Source organism: Gossypium hirsutum, chromosome A11 (genome assembly GCF_007990345.1).
Source record: "Gossypium hirsutum isolate 1008001.06 chromosome A11, Gossypium_hirsutum_v2.1, whole genome shotgun sequence".
Lineage (NCBI taxonomy): Eukaryota > Viridiplantae > Streptophyta > Magnoliopsida > Malvales > Malvaceae > Gossypium > Gossypium hirsutum.
In genome coordinates, this window is record NC_053434.1 from 118537831 (window position 1) to 118555890 (window position 18060).

At 32.5% G+C, this 18060-nt stretch overlaps 1 protein-coding gene and 1 pseudogene across 1 annotated transcript; both read left to right on the forward strand.

Annotated features, from left to right (window-relative positions):
• The first annotated feature begins 431 nt into the window (after positions 1-431).
• Positions 432-942, forward strand: LOC121210096 (uncharacterized). The gene has a single exon (XM_041082197.1). The coding sequence runs from the start codon at positions 445-447 to the stop codon at positions 940-942; it is 498 nt and encodes a 165-aa protein (XP_040938131.1). The 5' UTR covers positions 432-444.
• A 2060-nt stretch (positions 943-3002) lies between these two features.
• LOC121210097 (putative disease resistance protein At5g05400) lies at positions 3003-6139 on the forward strand (annotated as a pseudogene).
• Positions 6140-18060: the final 11921 nt, after the last annotated feature.

Consider the following 18060-nt stretch of genomic DNA (forward strand, 5'->3'; position numbering starts at 1 on the left):
CTTTGTTCTTCTAAATATTACATCTAAACCCACCAAAAAATGTTAATAACAAGTTGAATTGATGCACTTATATACACCCAGACCTTATATCATCTTGAGATATGTTATATATATATATATCAATTAATGTGGATCTCATCTTATGTTAGTAAGTGCTGCACTAATGTGCGTGTAAAGAAAAATCTAGCAGTTGATGACTAGATCTAATGGTTGGGGCCTGTGGTGTCAACAACCAGAACTGTGGTGGGTTCCTGCCCTCATGTTGTGTTTTATTTGGAGGATTTATAAATTTTGGATATAGCTACTGGATTTAACCACTTAAACAAGCTTAACTAGCTATCTTTGTATTATTATAACTATAGTTTGATTTTTATTTTATTTTTTAATTCTTGAACTTGATCATCAATATCTTAAATTTGGTGCAGGGAAAACTAGAGCTTTTTAATGGCTGAACTTGTTGGGCCAATTCTTGATGTTTTTAAGTTCATTGGCAGTAAAGCTGGCAAATATCTGAAATACCAAAGAAAATTCGTTGAATATGTTGGGGATTTCAAACAAGCACAAGCTGACTTGCATGCTAAGGAGGCAGACATTCAACAGCAATTGAAAGACGAGCATCACTTTGAGAAAATGCCAAAGCAAGAAGTCGAAAGATGGATCAAGAAGTTAGAGGAAAAGCTTGCTAATGCTCAACATGTCGAAGACAATGTTGGTAAAGGAAAATATCTTCGTTCTTGCTTGGGGAAACTTGTTGATGAATCCACTCAGGCAATGAAGGAAGTGCATGCCGAAGGTCATTTCCGCGGTCGGTTGATATTTAATGATCCTTCTACCATAGCGGTTAGCCTACCTACAACAGAGTTAGTTGGTACAGCTAATGTTAGAGAAGAAATTTATCAGTACTTAATGGGAGATAATGTTAGATTGATTATAATGTGTTAGTAATAATATTTATACCAATTAAATTAAAACTCAATCGATAAATAAAATTTTAAATAAAAAAAATGGAATTCTTTTTCTTCTAACTTATATTTTTTCTTCTGTTTACCACTATAAAATATCAGGTTTGTTCCTTAAATTTCTATTTCTTTAATATTTTCTTCATGTTAGTTTTCAGTTTATATTAGTTTAACTTAGTTTTAAAATAAAATTTTATTTTAATATCTCAGAAGCAAAGTCTGCTATAATTATACTCTGTGCTCAGTTGTATATTCATTGAACTTTTTTTTTTGTTTTTTTGGGCGGGGGGGGCATAGATGAAAATTTTAAAATTTAGGTACTAAGTGCTCTTTTTATTGGACCCTACTTTTATTTGGATTAAGGCTCTTTCTATACAGCATTGAAACTACCAAATAATTTTTTTTACAAAAAAAATATAAACGAATTACTTTTAGGATAAATTTAATTATTTTTTATTTTAATTTATTTCATTTAAGATTATATTATCATTTATCAAATAGTCTAATTATATTCTACATTTAATTTTAAATAATTTATCAAACAAAATTTTAACTTAAATTAACATTTAATTTTTTTCAATACTTATTTTACTAACACTTAATTTTTCGGTTTAGAAAACATGATCTAAGTATTAGTTACTTAAACTAAAAAATCTAAAACAAATATATATGTTACCAACACTCAAACTTGGGTGAATTACCCAAAAAATTCTGATTTTTAACTATAATTACCAAATTATGCTGATTTTATGAAATTTATCGCATTAAGTCGATTTTAGAGAGAGAAAGAAAAATCACTTCCAATTGGACGCGCTTTTAACTTTGGTTGGATAGTTAAATGTTAGTGTTTTTTATTTCATGTTGCTTTAAGCTTTTTAAAATTTTAAATTATTTTTTTTAACATATTAGTTCTTTGATTAGTTGGTTAGATAGTTGCAAATACATCCTTGAGTCTTGGATACGATTCATTTTCTACTTATATTTGTATTTTTTTATTTTATATTACTTCAAACTTTTAAAATTTTTAATTAATTTTTTAACATATTAGTTCTTGCATTAGATGATTAATTAATTGCAATTGCATCTTTGAATCTCCAATTTAAATTCTTTACTACTCACATTTATATTTTTTATTTCATATTGCTTCAAACTTCACTACTCCAAGTGTAACGCTCCAAAAATTTGAGTGTTTTAAGTGTTGGATTCTAGTGTAATTAAGTTTTTGTATTTGCGGTTTTGTGCTTTGCTTATTTGTTGAAGGTCAGGAGTTTAAGTTGTGTTTTAGAAAGTTTTGTTATTCTAATTTAAGCTAACCTATATTCCTGAACCATCGACTTAATTTTTATTCAATGTTAAATTGTATCAAGAATGAGTTTGTTAGTTCATTGGTTAAGTTTCTATATTTTGTTTAGTCCCGTGCTCGAGTCTCGATGTATGCGTTAGGTAATATTTTTGCTTAATGTTGAAATTTTGATCGTTGGTTAAATTAAATTAAACGTTCCCTCTCCTTTCTATTTCTCATTTTCCCTTTTCCTTTCTTCTTCCTTTTTTGTTTCTTTCTCTTTTAGTTTTTATTTTTTGTTCAATTGCTGTTTAGATTCACACGTTTTGTCTGCTACTGTTGTCGAGTAAGCTTTTGTACTGTTAAATTACTGTATTCGGTTGTCCAACTTTGGAAAATATTGATTGTTGTCTTCCTTGCCGAGTGTAGTTTTGCGTAAACTGCTCGAACCCTTTTGATTATATGTTCGATTGTTGTTTAGGGGAAGATCTCAAAGATAACGATCCCTCTAACGCTCTAGATTCGTGATTTCCAGTAGTGCAGAGGTAATTATTACGCGATTTAGGATTTTCTTGTGTCAAAATGTTTCGATGAAGTTGGTGGTGTGATAATCTTAGTGTTTTTTTTTCGAATTATCGCTTAATTGTTTGTGGACGATTCGTTTTAGGTCTTAGGATTCTTCTACATTGTTCCTGCTTCGAAACTATTTTATGCGCGTACTGAAAATTTGAGTTTTTACGAATTTCAAACGTCGAAAAAACATGGTTGTCGACGCCACAGACCGTGTGGTAGGCTATGTAACTCACTATCCATCAAGTAAGAGCCATACAGGCGTGTGTCTAGATAGTGTGTGGCCATGTTAGTGCAGGGTTTACACGGGCCAAGGACACGGGTGTTTATCCAGGCCATATAACTCACTGTTTACAAAATAAGGTTCACACAGGTAGAAGACACAGCCGTGTGAGACACACGGGCAAGCACATAGGCGTGTAGGATAATTTACAAAAATTTTCCTTATTTTGAGCATCTCTCAAATCGAATACAAGCCTTCTGTGAGGTCGTTTGAACTGAGTTAAACTGCATAAACTGATATTTTATGATTTGGAACTTGAATATTGATTATCAATGTGTGTATTGTGTTTGACTAATATTACTAGAATTGACCTACTGTATTCGAATATAAGTTGTATTTAAATATTTGTATAGAACTCTGTATTAACTGTTATGTGAAGTATGCATATGTATCGGATGAGAATTGCATTAGGGGGAAGTACTCTATTTTAAACCAGTGGTTAAATCACTGGTATCTGTGTACTAATTTGGCAACTAGACTGCAACTTCAGAAACGTGTCAAACAGATGTAGGGTTGGATGGGTAATAAATACTGTAACACCCCTAACCCGAGTTCGTGGCTAGAATAGGGTTACGGAGCATTACCAGAGTTTATAGAACAAATAGACATAAATTTCAAACATTTTACATCACATAATATACATGTCAAAAACTAGTCAAAATTAAACATATTGTCCCTTATACGAGCCCTCAAGGCCCAAAATACACATTAGAAATAAATCGAGACTAAATCGAAAACTCAAAAATTTTTTCGACAACATTTAATATTTTCAACATTGCAAGGGTCACACGGTCAAGAGACACGCCCGTGTCTAAGGCCGTGTAATTTACTGACTTGTATTCTTTTTAAAAGATATATGGGACACACAGCCGTGTCACCTGGCTGTGTGTCACACATTGTGGACGAAAATAGGCTATTTTATAAGCCATTTTTCTCACCCAACAAGGCATGTACCTTCAGTTAACATTGTGCATATCAACAAGCCAAAATTAGGCACTAAAACAAACCAAAATCAAACTTTTCACATATAATATCTTCACATACAATCAATATGCCTTTAGGCATCTCATATTACAGATTATAACATGTGTACTCATGTGTTTAATATATTTATATGTATAACTAACTTATATACATATTTGTACCCATGGTTTACCAAACTAATTTGTATTATTTCAAACTAAGTCACTTACCTACCAAAACATACCATTTGATGCCAAAATGTATTTCAAATACTAGCATATTTAGTTATATATACCTTAAATATCAAGGTACTGATTTATGATCAACTCATCGCATACTAAAACACATGTATATAAATGCACATTTAGCTAACACTTTACCTTTCACTATACAACCATAAACTAAACCACACATCAACCACATAAGGTAAATATGCACAAACCAAAATGTGCCAAAACACAAGCCAAATAAATGGCTAATCTCTACATAATACATATAGGCCAACATTTAGCCAAAATAATCTATACATGCCATTATAACCAAAATCAAAACATCCAAAATTACCGATAAAATCGATGGATAGTGTGATATAACTCCGACAAGCTTCCAACCCAATAAAGCTTCAGATAATCTGAAAAGTAAAGAAAAACAAATACGTAAGCAATGAATACTTAGTAAGCTCGTATAAACTTTAATCATATCAAGACATTTCAAATATGAAATTTATACATATCAAGAATAATCCAATATTGATACTTCAAGATTCATGAAGCTATATTCAATAACTCACAAGGTGAATAAATCCACAGCATCACTTACATATATCATTCTTAGCATACTAGGATTTTAAATAACTTTAAACCTTACCACTCTTTTATGAGCTCAAGCATATTTTCATTTGAACAGTTACCATTTGAATACAACTTATAATTAAACATATTACCATTCAAGCAATTGCTTGGCATTTGCCTAAGCATCAAACAACAACACTTGTTAGCATACTTGAACATATTTCATATAAATTCAATATCGGTAACCTTATTATCTCAACATGTCACACTTGAGTTTATTACTCGTCTCAACTTACATAATTTTCATGTATCAACATATCAAAGATATTCGTATATGTTCATGTCATGATACTTATCATTCTCTTACCATTTCTTCATATACATATATCACCCATTTCAATATATCAATATATCAATATATCATGTGTCATCATTTCCATGTATTTCATGTATATACCTATATTAGTTCATATCAAAATCATATCGTCTTGTAACAGAACATTGTCTTTTGAACCATTTAGAATATCGTTGGGCCAATTCTTGATGTTTTTAAGTTCATTAGCAGTAAAGCTAGCAAATATTTGAAATACCAATAGAAATTCACTGAATATGTTAAGGATTTCAAACAAGCACAAGCTGACTTACACGCTAAGGAGGCAGATATTGAACAGCAATTGAAAGACGAGCTTCACTTTGGGAAAATGCCAAAGCAAGAAGTCGAAAGATGGATCAAGAAGGTAGAGGAAAAGCTTGCTCATGCTCAACATGTTGAAGACAATATTGGTAAAGGAAAATATCTCTTTCGTTCTTGCTTGGGGAAACTTGTTGATGAATCAGCACAGACAATGAAGGAAGTGCGTTGAAGGTCATTTCCCTAGGATCTTGATAGTTAATGATCCATCTAGCATAATGGTTAACTTACCTACAATAGAGTTAGTAGGTGCAACTAATGTTAGAGAAGAAATTTATCGGTACTTAATGAGAGATGATGTTGGATTGATTAGACTGTGTGGCATGGGTGGGATCGGGAAAACAACCATTATGAAATATGTTCATAACAGGGTTTTGAAAGAAAGCAAATTTAGAAAATTGATTTGGGTAAAGCAAATTTAAAAAATTAATTTGGGTAACTATGCCCCGAGACTTGGATATTCGAAGGCTACAAAAAAACATTGCATCTCAATTGGAAAGAAACTTGTCAGATGATAAAGATATAATCATCCGTGCAAGGAAGGAATCAAAAATTTTGAGCGGACAAGGAAGACATGTGTTGATATTGGATGATGTATAAACAAACTTTTCCTCTGAGGACGCTAGAATCCTTAAGCCAACATCAGCTAATGGATGCAAATTAGTGATGAAAACATGTTTGGAAATGGTTGTTCGATCAATGCAGTTTAAAAAAGTTCAAGTGCCTTGTCTTTCTATAGAGGAGATCATGAACTTACCTTTAAGCAAAGTTGGACACGACATGTTGCCTAATTCAAATTTAGAATCGCTTATGAAACTTGTTGTGAGGGAATGTGATGAATTTTCTCTTGCAATTGTCACACTAGCTGGTTGTATGGGTGGAGTCATCGATCCTCATGTGTGGGAAAATTTTTGTAGATGAATTAAAAAGATACATCAAAAATATCCACAATATAAAAGATAAGGTGTATGGATGCTTGAAATTTAGCTATGATCTTCTTAAACAAAGAGACCGAGAATATTTTTTGTATTGCGCATTATATCCTGAAGACTACAAATTGAACATTGGATGGAAGAAGGGCTTATAAATGAAATGGAAAGTAGAAAACCGATAGAGAGTAGTGGTTATCCCATCTTGCAGAATATTGAAGAAATTTGTTTGCTTGAGATGGGTTTTTCTAAATTCCCTTTTATTATTTGGAAGTTTACACAAATGCATGATGTTCTTAGGGATATGCCATTGCATATTACAAGGAAAAGATTAATTGTAAAAGCTTATATGCTGTTGAAAGAGCTGCCAAACAAGGAAGAATGGATTGAAGACTTGGAAAAGGTTTCTTTGATGCGCAATTTCATCTCAATAATTCTTCAAACTATGAAGTTTCCAAAATTTCCAAAACTCACAACATTGTTTCTCTCATGTAATTCATTGAAAGAAATCCCAAAATCCTTCTTTGGGCACTTCCCTAACCTTAAGATTCTTGATCTTTCTGGTAATCCTTTTAAGAGTTTACCTAACTCTATTTCTAGTTTGGAGAAACTCGACGCATTATTGCTTAATTCATGTCGTAAATTAGAGAGTATATCTCTTGTATTCAAGCTTCAAGCTTTGAAAAAACTGAATCTTGAAAATACTAGAGTCGAAGAAATCCTTCAAGGTTTGGAAATGTTGGTGATTCTTAGATATCTCAATCTTAGATTTATCGAGTGCTTAAAAGAGATCCCCACTGGATTGTTGTCAAAATTATGTCGGCTTCGATATTTGGTAACACATTCAATGTTAAAAAACACAGAAGAGATGAAAGAATTGAACAAGTTGGAGGTTTTTGAAGGTTGGTTCTGTAATATGGGTAATTAAGCACGAACAAGACGGCATGGTAACACATCAGTGATAGAAACTTGACAAACAACGAGCAATGTTAACCTAAGTATTAAAAAAGGAATCATTCTCGAAAATTACATTCGGCATTCATACAAATATCATTCATATACATCTAGTTAGGAGCATTTGATTCATTATTATCATAACATCCTAATCGTTTGGTATAAATATAGGCCTATGAAATGGATTCTACAGGTCATGTTCTCCAGATAATGGTGTAACAGATCAGTGAAGCCACAATTTCTATACCCCTAAAGCTTCAGTGGGTTGGATTAAATTTTACTATAGCGAATCTTATCTCCCTGAAGTTGTAGTGGAGCAGATTGAAGCTACAAATCTTATCTCCTTGAAGTTACAGTAGAGCAGGATGAAGCTACAATTCATATATCCCTAAAGTTACAGTGAGTTGGAATGAAGCTACAACTACAAATCCTATACCCTTGAAGTTGCAATGGGTTAGATTGAATTTGTTATAGAGAATTTTATCTTCCTGAAGTTGCAGTGGAGTAGATTGAAGCTACAAATCATGCACCCTTAAAATTGCAGTGAATTGGATTGAATCTACCATAGTAAATCTTATCTCCCTGAAGTTGTAGTGGAGAAGATTGAAGCTACAAATCCAACCCCTGAAGTTGCAGTGGGTTTGAATGGAACTACGATAACGAATCTTATCTCCCTGAATTTGCAGTAGAGCAAAATAAAGCTATAGATCCCACCCTCTGAAGTTGTAGTGGGATGGATTGAATCTACTATAGTGAATCTTATCTCTTTGAAGTTGCAGTGGAGTGTATTGAAGCTATAAATCTTATCTCCCTGAAGCTGTAGTAGAGCAGATTGAAGCTCCAATTCCTATATCCTTGAAGTTGCAGTGGGTTAGAATGAAGCTACAACAACAAATCTTCTCCTTGAAGTTACAATGGAGCAAGATGAAGCCACGATACTAAATCTTACCTTCCTGAAATTATAGTAAAGCTTATGCAAGTAGACTAACAAATGGATGGACAGAATGATCTACTTGAAAAAGAGAAGTACCAAATAAGTCGAGATTCGACAGGACCAGACAAAATTAGCCCTTCTTAAAGGCTTTACTCCATTTATGTTACACGAAAACAAGCAAAGAGGGGTAGCTGTAACGATCCAATTCTGATGCGTCGTTGAGAGCACCAAAAATATCATATTCCCTATAAAATAATAAAAATAACAGTAAAGGGGAAGTAGGGTCGAATCCTCAGGAACCGGATTGTACGAATGCTCGTTTCTTGAAATCCTAAATAATTTCTTGGCCAAGAAAACTCGCGTTCCTAAAAAATAAAAATAAAAAACAGAGTTTGGGGAAGAGAAAGTTTCTTATGTGGCGAGATTCCAACCTCCGGTTATCTCGTTCCACCTTGGGTTCAATCATTGGCTTTTAAGTAACCCTTCTCGAGCAGGATAAGCCAGTTATAGTGGAAAATGATGCCTACGACCACCAGTTCCAAGGATTTAGACTTAAAATTTGGCAGAGCCTGACTTTAGCCAATAATCGCTTTTGTGGCACTATCTTCTGCTAGATCATCACTTCCCAACGGCGAATACCACTCCGTTTTGTCTATTAGATTCTCTAACCTCTGACGCAGAAAGCCAACGAACCGACTGTGCAACCTTCCCAAAACGTACAAAGCGGCCGTTCCTTGCACAAGTTGAAAATATCACCTATTAAGAGACATGGACGGAAGCGTAAGCCCCATAATGCGGAGAAGTGATGAATACTTTGTTAAGAAGGCTAAGTGTGGGTTCTAAGCCTCATGGACCTTTTTTGGGGAATTTTGACAACCTTCGGCTAGATTGGTTTAGTGGCTTATGATTTTTGGGAAAGAAATAAATAAAATAGATATGAGATTTTTATTGAAGAAAAGATGGAGAGAGAAAAAGACAGAGTTTTTGGGAGAGAGAGTGATTACAGAAAAAGAGATATCAATTATGTGCCACTCCGTCCCCTATTTATAGTACTAGAAAACCTAGTCTATTCCTAATGAAATTCTAAAAGATAAATAATAAATAATTAAAGATAATTAAAGATAAATAAAGATAAATGAAATTAAATCCTAAAATTAAATCTAAATAAAAATCCTTAATAATTATACTAATATAATTGAAATTAAAATAGAGTCTTGTGCTATAAAATCTCTTCTTTTGTATTTTAGTCCTTTGGTCTTCCATGTTTGTATTTTTGGCACCACTTCTCTCTTTCTTTGCATGTTGGCCCATTATATCTTCAAATTTTCACTTTTTGCCTTTAAATTTCCTTTTGCCTCCAATTTAGTCCCTAAAAGATAAAATACCATAAAATAACCCAAATTAGTAGGATCATACTCAAAATAAACATGTAATTAGCACATAAAATATGTCGTTCTAGAGTATTATCAAATTCTGTCCGGCTTAGACAAACAGAAAAAATAAAGCCAAAAATAAAAAGCTCTAAGTCCATTTACAAAATGGATTGGCCCAAATAAAAAAGAGCCTAATAACCCAATTTATCTACTAAACCTAATACCCAATAACCCAAAGTCCAATAGTCCACAACCTAAAATTTTTTTCAAAAAACCAAAAACCCTAGATCCCCTATGCATTGCTGCTCCTGGCCACGTCAACGGATGCACTGCCCGAGACCTGACGCTTTCTCTGCCACCATTGCACCAAAATGGCAAAGGCACGACTCTCTCCCCACCATTAACGTTGCACCACTGCCTGCAAAACAGAAAAAACAAGAGAGCAGAAATAACATAGCAGAGCAAAAATAAAAAAAGGAAAAAGAAAAAAGAAATATTGTAATTAAAATGGCTATAAAGGCTGAACTATTGTAAGATTCAAACAGGGAAGAAAAAAAAACAATAAGTTTTAAAAAGGAGGGAGTTCATTTTTAGCTATTTTATTTTTCCAAAAATAGAAATAAAATAATATCTTCTGACATACGTCGTTTGTTCTTCATCATGTGTGGCCAAGGCCACTGTCTCCAATGAAAAATAGTATCGTCTTCGGATGAAAGAAACCGAAAGGTTTCTTAAAAATTTCTTAAGGTTTCATTATTTTTACTTCAAATTAGGGTAAAAATGGTTTAAAAGGGTTAAAAAGGGTATTTTTTTTAGACTCCAGCCACTGAAGGTGACAGTCACCGATGACTAGTGGCCACAGTGGCTCGCGAAGACTCAATGGCCGGACTGGGGAAAGGCTAAGAGAGTAAAAAAAATGCCCTGAGTAATTTTTTTTGTCACTGCAAATATCTAACATAATTAAGTATCTGTTTCAGTGGTTAAGTGTTCTGGATGTGTGTGAGGGGTCTTGGGTTCAAACCATACTTTTAGCAAATTTTGGTTTTTTTTGGATCTAAGCCTTAACTTTGTTCAAAGGGCTTATTTTAAATTGTCCGTAAATCCATATCAAATTGAGCTTGCTGGTTCGAGTGGTAAGGGTGTTGGTGTGTTGAAGGTCCTGTGTTCGAATCTCTGCACGAGTATGGGTATAATTTTTTGCTCAATTTCCTGTTAAAGTCTTGGTAGAGTTGGATTCTGAGAGGTTGGTTGTTAGTGGGTTAGTGGGGAGTAATTTGAGGGATTTAGGGATAATTGTTATTTTATTTTATTTTTTTATTTTTAATTTTCCTAAAATTCTTCCTTCTTTTTGACGTACTATTTTCCCCTCTCCTTTGTCAAATTTTCCTTGCCTCTCCCTCTCCTTTTCTGTGTTTCAAATTGTCTCATTTTTGTTCAACAGTTGTTTGCGCTCGTTCGGTAAGTAACTGTTTTCCCTCTATCTTCTTGTTTCGTGGTTAGTTTTCTAAAAGGGGTTTGTTTTTGGTTCTCTTGAATTAGGCGAAGGTCAAGAATCTGTTAGTGGTTCTGCAGAGATTTGAGCATTAGGGGTTTCGATTCGTTGGCGGTAAGTGTTCAGTTCATTTGTGGATGTTGTAAGACTGAGTTGTGGAATATTTTCGGTTTTGAGTTTCGTAAATATGTTCTGAATTTAGGCTGTTGGTTACTCTGCTTTTAGGATTTGGAAGGCTCAGGAGTGGTTTTGCATCAAAATGATATCAAGTCTGTACCAAAAATGCAAAAAATGAGGTTTTGGCAAAAACCAAAAAATTTCAATGTCGACGCCACACGGGCGTATGGTTGCCCGTGTGGAAGGCCGTGTGCGAGACACGGCCGTGTGGTCGACGAAGGTATGGCCGTGCACAGTACACGGCCGTGTGGTGGCTCAAGTGTGGCCGTGTAGGCCACATAGGCATGGTCAAGTTGGGCATGTGGGCCACACGAGTGTGTGAGCCTACAGGGCATGACACACAGGTGTGTGGATTCTTGGGTCAGGCCGTGTGGGCCATACGAACAAGGCCAATCTGGATGTGTAGGCCCACAAGGGCAAGTCACATGGGCATGTGGGCTTATATTTCTATAATTTTTCCTAGGGTCGTACAGGTCACATCGATCGACTATGGGCCTACTGTAGGGCCGGTAAGGGCTAAATAAACCATATTCTGTATGCGGTAGAATTCTGATAGACTGATCTGAGTAGGATACTAAATGTATGTCTGACTGTACTGTGTAAGCATGTCTATTATCTGTACATAAGTATGTTAAGCATGTTTTTTCTGTAATTCTGTATCTGTTATCTGCATCTATTTTAGGTTGGAATTTATCTGCAGAGGAAGTGTTCTGTACGACGATCATCGCCTATTATTTGGCAACTTGGCTGCACTATATCTTATACGTGTTGTAACGACACAATATGGTGTGTAGGGATGGGTGGGTTTTTTTTAACCCTACATGGTGTGTTGGGGTGGTCAGAGATAGTGTGTAGAGGATGGGGGCAGGATTCTGATTATCTGATTCTGTTTTTCGGTATCTGAAATGAGCCTGAGTCCAAATCTGTATTTGTATATGACTGTGCATATGATTCTATTTGTACTACGTGTCTAGTTTTGTTGGGTTACACATTGAGTTTACGTAAACTCACATTTATGGTTTATTTTAATTTTTGGAGATTTATTTGAGAGTTTGTAATTTTTGGGACTCTCTGGACTGTTGTTTTTAACTGTTTATTTTTGGATTGTTTGTCAATTTGATTGCTTTGGAAATTTTGTTTTATTAAATCGACGGTTTTTATGCAAACAAAGGTTTTCCTAATAACACGACTGCGTTTTCGAACTATAATGATTAAGGCTTCCGCTGTAATAAGTTTTGGTAAAGAAATTGACTAATTTATGGTTTTAGTAACTTTTAAATATTGATGGTCTACCAAGTTAACACGGTTTTCAAAACCCATTTCTTGTGACATCATCAGATTCGACCATAATGTCTAGGCTGGGTTTGGGGTGTTACAATTGACCTATATAGGCATTACCAAACGACGTCCTTTTGCTAGGTTTCAGAGGTCCCAAAACGGCATCATTTCAAACCTGACCCGCCAACCCGATCCGAATCCGCGTGTTTTAGTTGAAAGGGTCTATTTATGGCCCTGGTTCTTCCGCCTTTTGAGTTATTTTAATCTGGTCCTAATTTCACTATTCTTTCTTTTTATAAATTATGCCATTCAATTTGGATTCACTTTCAATTTGGTCCTTAGACAGCTGACCCCTCAGGAATTCGAACTTGTACTGTTTTGGATTAATTGTCTTCAGAGTCCCTGAACTTTCACATCGCATTTTAATTTAGTCCTTTATATCATTTTTTTTAAATTTATACACTAGAGTTTTATTAGACTTTCAGTTTAGTCCTTTATTCCCCATTTTTTATTATTTTGCGACTTATAATTTAATTTCAGCTTAAATTTCAATTTAATCCCTCATTTGATTAATTTTGCCTCTTTATTTACTAAGTTATTTATTTTAACACTTAAAATTTGTCATTTACATTTCCTTTTATTATACATTTTATTTTTATTTTACCCTTGTTATCATTGATATCATTATTTTATTTATTCATATTATTATTATGATAATAATTATGATATGATTATTGTTATTTTTATTATAAGCCGATATTCGTATTACTATTATAGTTGCATTATTATCATTATTTATTAACATGGTATTTTTATTTATTTATTTATTTTATTTTTTACTCATTACCCTAATATCATCCTTTCATTTTTACCTATATGGTTATTTTATTTTATTTTGCTATCACCATTCCATGTGTCATATTACAACATATTTATCCGTTTTTACTAAATGCATATCGTTTTAAAAATTACGTTTGTTTTACATAACGCCTAAGAAATAATTAAAACCAAGGTAATGTTCATTATTTTTGGAATTTGGAGAGTCATGCTCCTAATTTACGGAGTATGTCCTCTTTCTAAAACCGAAGTAATTGAATATCCTTTTTAAAAATAAAAACGAAAAGTAAGATTTAGGTAACGATCAAATGGCGATTATTCTAGTTTTCGAGAATTAGAGGCATTGTGTCTTAACTCACGGGGCATGGTCCTTCTCCTCAATTAACTCGAAATAAGGCATTTTCCATTAAACTTAATTTAGTTAAGTAATATTTTAATCAAATAACATTATACAAAGAGGGATCATGTTTTAAATTCTTTTCAAATTTTCAGTTCTCGATACTAAGATATCAAGTAATCAATTAGGTACCAATTTTAGACATCATGAGGGTGTTAATCCTTCCTTATACATAACCGAATCCTGAATTTATTTCTCAGATTTTATAAGACCGAAAATAATTTTAGTAAATCTAACATTTTGAGGTGATCCAATAACACTTAATTAAAAAAGATTGAAGGCGACTCTATTTTCATTTTCAAAATAGAATTCGATTTAAAAAAAAAAAGGATTTGGACACTCATAAAAGTACGAGGCGAGATCCCAATGTTTTTCATTATAGACATATATATATATATATATATATTAATGCCAAAGCAGTAAGAAAATTAGTATACTAGTTTGCCTTTGGAAAAATATGGACGACATTACATTAAGATAATAGTAACATCACGTATATTAAGAGCACCAATGACTTTCTTAATAGTTAAAAGAGAATTTGATTCAACTAACACATTATGCCAACCTTCCTCCACCACCAACTCCAATGTTAACATGATAGCATGAACCTCAGCCTTCAGCGCTATACCTTGTCTTCAAAGTTTCTCCTTGATAATTAACATCATTATGATCAATGTAAATTTTCTCAAGTTTTAACATTTTAATCTCAATAATTTTTCATATTTAATGATTTCTCATATAATATGTTTAAAAATTTGTTAATTAAATTTTTAAATATTTTATTAAATAATGCCTAAGCTGAGGTGTAGCAAGCTTTAAAGTGAGTTTAAAAGGAAAAAGAGGAGATGAAAATTTTAAAATAAGAATAAGATTCTCAACTAGCATTCAATATTTAATTTTATAAAGTTAGAGACCACAGTTCAAGTCTTCAACTTCAATTCATTTCCTTTTATTTTAAAGTTTTTAGCAACTTAATTTTTTTATACATGTTTGATAACTTACAAAAAATTCTACTAGATAATTTTTTAAAATAAATAAGAACCTACTTATTACTTAATAGAAAATAAATTTATTTTATTTTATTCTATTCTATTTCATTTAAGATTATATTATTATTTATCAAACAATTAATTATATTCCTATTTAATTTTAAATAATTTATCAAATAAATTTTAAAACTTAAATTTAACACTTAATTTTTTTAGTACTTATTTTTCAATTTAATAAATAACCTTAAGTATTTCTCTCAATTAAACTCAAACGTCTAAAACAAAAAATATATATATTTATTTTACAAACACTTAAAATTATGCTTTTCCTTTGATTACTATTTCACCCATGGTGATGGAATCAATTGGGTATATGCCTTTTAAACCGCCAAGCAACTCTCTTTTTATAAATGTGGTGAAGTGCAGTGGGGTGGTTGAATTGCACTACACCCCTTAATTTTGTCTAGTGCTTTATGTTTCCCTGGGAGTAAATTTACTCCGGCATGCAGAGAATTATTTTATAAAAAATAACCTTTTTGAGTTATTTTTTAATTAAAATAAATATACAATAAATTGTATTATTGTTACATAATTAAAAAATAAATAATTATATAAATAATAAAATAAATATAATAGCATTATCATCATCTTAATTAATTTTTAATTATTTAGTATTGAAATTGTTATATGAATTAATGAAATGTTATTTTAATAAATTCTGGTTATTTGTTAATTTCATAAATATTAAATAAATTAAATTTTGTATTATAATTTTAAAACAATGTTCATTATGATCATTTTACCTTCTCACTGTCATTCAACTCATTATTATTGCAATTGAATCCAAAAACATAATAAAAAACTAAATAAACCCATCATTCTCTCCTCTACAAGATACATGGATTGAGGCTTAAAAAAAAATTTATAAGTTTTCAAAAACTGAAGATACAAAGCAAGAAATTGAATTTCAAATATTTGTGGAAACATATCAATTGATGGAACCGTTGATAAAAGAAAGGGATGATGTATATGAATCACTCACATGTTCATCTGAATTATATGTATCCGTAGGATTAATTTGAAAATCCAATAAGGATATACAAGAACAAACAAATTTTATTGGAAACATTCCTTTAACGAACTCCCTTGGAACATCTATAGTAAATGGAATATACAGAATTGTGATCAATCAAATATTGCAAAGCCCTGATATCTATTATCGATCAGAATTGGATCATAACAGAATTTCAGTCTATACTAGTACCATAATATCATATTGGGGGGGAGGTTAGAATTAGAGACTAATAGAAAAGTAAGGATATGGGCTCGTGTAAGTAGGAAACAGAAAAGATCTATTCTAGTTCTATCATCAGCTATGGGTTCGAATCTAAGAGAAATTCTAGAGAATGTTTGATACCCTGAGATTTTCTTGTCTTTCTTGACCGATAAGGGAAAAAATTGGGTCAAAAGAAAATGCCATTTTGGAGTTTTATTAACAATTTTCTTGTGTAGGTGGGGATCCAATATTTTCTGAATCCTTGTGTAATGAATTACAAAAGAAATTCTTTCAGCAAATATGTGAATTGGGAAGGATTAGTCGACGAAATATGAACTAGAGATTGAATCTTAATATACCTCAAAATAATACATTTTTATTACCGCAAGATATATTGGTACCTACTGATCGTTTGATTGGAATGAAATTTGGAATGGGTACAGTTGACGATATGAATCATTTGAAAAATAAGCGTATTCGTTCTGTAGCAGATCTCTTACAAGATCAATTCAAATTGGCTTTGGTCCGTTTAGAAAATGTAGTTAGAGGAACTACATGCGGAGCAATACCATCTCCTCAGAATTCAGTAACTTTGACTCCATTAACAACCACTTATGAATCCTTTTTCGAATTAACGCATTGTCTCAAGTTTTGGATCGAACAAATCCATTGACACAAATAGTGCACGGGATAAAATTGAGTTATTTGGTCTTCAAAGGATTGACCGTCTGAAGAGATCAATGTTGGACTTATCGAATTTTTGTTTTGAACTATTACGAATGTGGTTAATTATGGGACTTAGTGGGACGTGGGTAGTTAATTATGGACTTAATGGGATGTGGGTGGTTAAGAAATTATCCCAATTTGTCCCTCCCACTCTTACATTCCCTTCTTCTCCATTTTTCTTCTTTATTTTATTTTCTCTGTTTCCATTGGTTTTGCTTGCTGCTGTTTCAATTTTTTCTGTATATGTGTGTAAGATTCGCTCTTCGATCATAGTTCAAAGTGTAGTGTAAAAGGTATGAAAACAAGAACCCTCTAACGGAGTAGATACGGTTTCGACGTTTTTCAAAGAAGATTCAAAATGCGATATTTGTGTGGTTTATCAAAATTATCCTCAGGTGTGTGATTCTAACTCGAAAAGTCATTTAGAACTCGAAAAACTTGAGAAAACTAATGTTTTTTTGAGACTTTTGTTCGTCACATGACTGTGTGCCTGGTCGTGTGCACCACACGGGTGTGTGGTCGGCCAAGTGCCAAGCCGTGTAGAGCACACAGGTGTGTATGATCACACGGGCTGGTTAGGTACGCCATGAGGGCCACACGAGTTGTGTAGGCCCAGTTTTTGAAATTTTTTCACTTAGGCCCATTTGACTGAAATGTGTATTTAGATATTTCATGTAATATCCCGAAAATTTTTACAGTAAGATATTATCCTTGATATAGTAAAATAAGGAAACAAAGTGACAAAAAGGGAAAATTCTGAGTTATGTCAACATTGGGAAGTATATTATGATATATTAATTCAAGAAAGGACTAAATTATAAAAGTGAGAAAAGTTTTGTTGCACAAGAGTAAATGCTCAAAATTTGAGGGGCTAAAGTGTAAATATGAAAAGTTAAAAGACTAATAGTGAAAATATTTTAAGGGTGGAATGATCTAGAAACTAAGGAAAATGGATGAATTAGGACTAAATTGAATAGGAAAAGAATTATGAGGGACTAAATCGTAATTTTACCAAATTATGTGATGATTCAATGATGGAATTTTAAAAGATCACAAATGGCAAAATGTTCAATTGGAAGAGAGAGAAATCTAGAAAGTAATGATGATGTTGATGATATTTTATAATTATTAATTAGATAAATATTATTTTAATAATATA

Bases quoted from the DNA above. Each gene is read 5' to 3' on its own strand.
- LOC121210096 (XM_041082197.1), top strand. From the start codon at position 445: ATGGCTGAACTTGTTGGGCCAATTCTTGATGTTTTTAAGTTCATTGGC.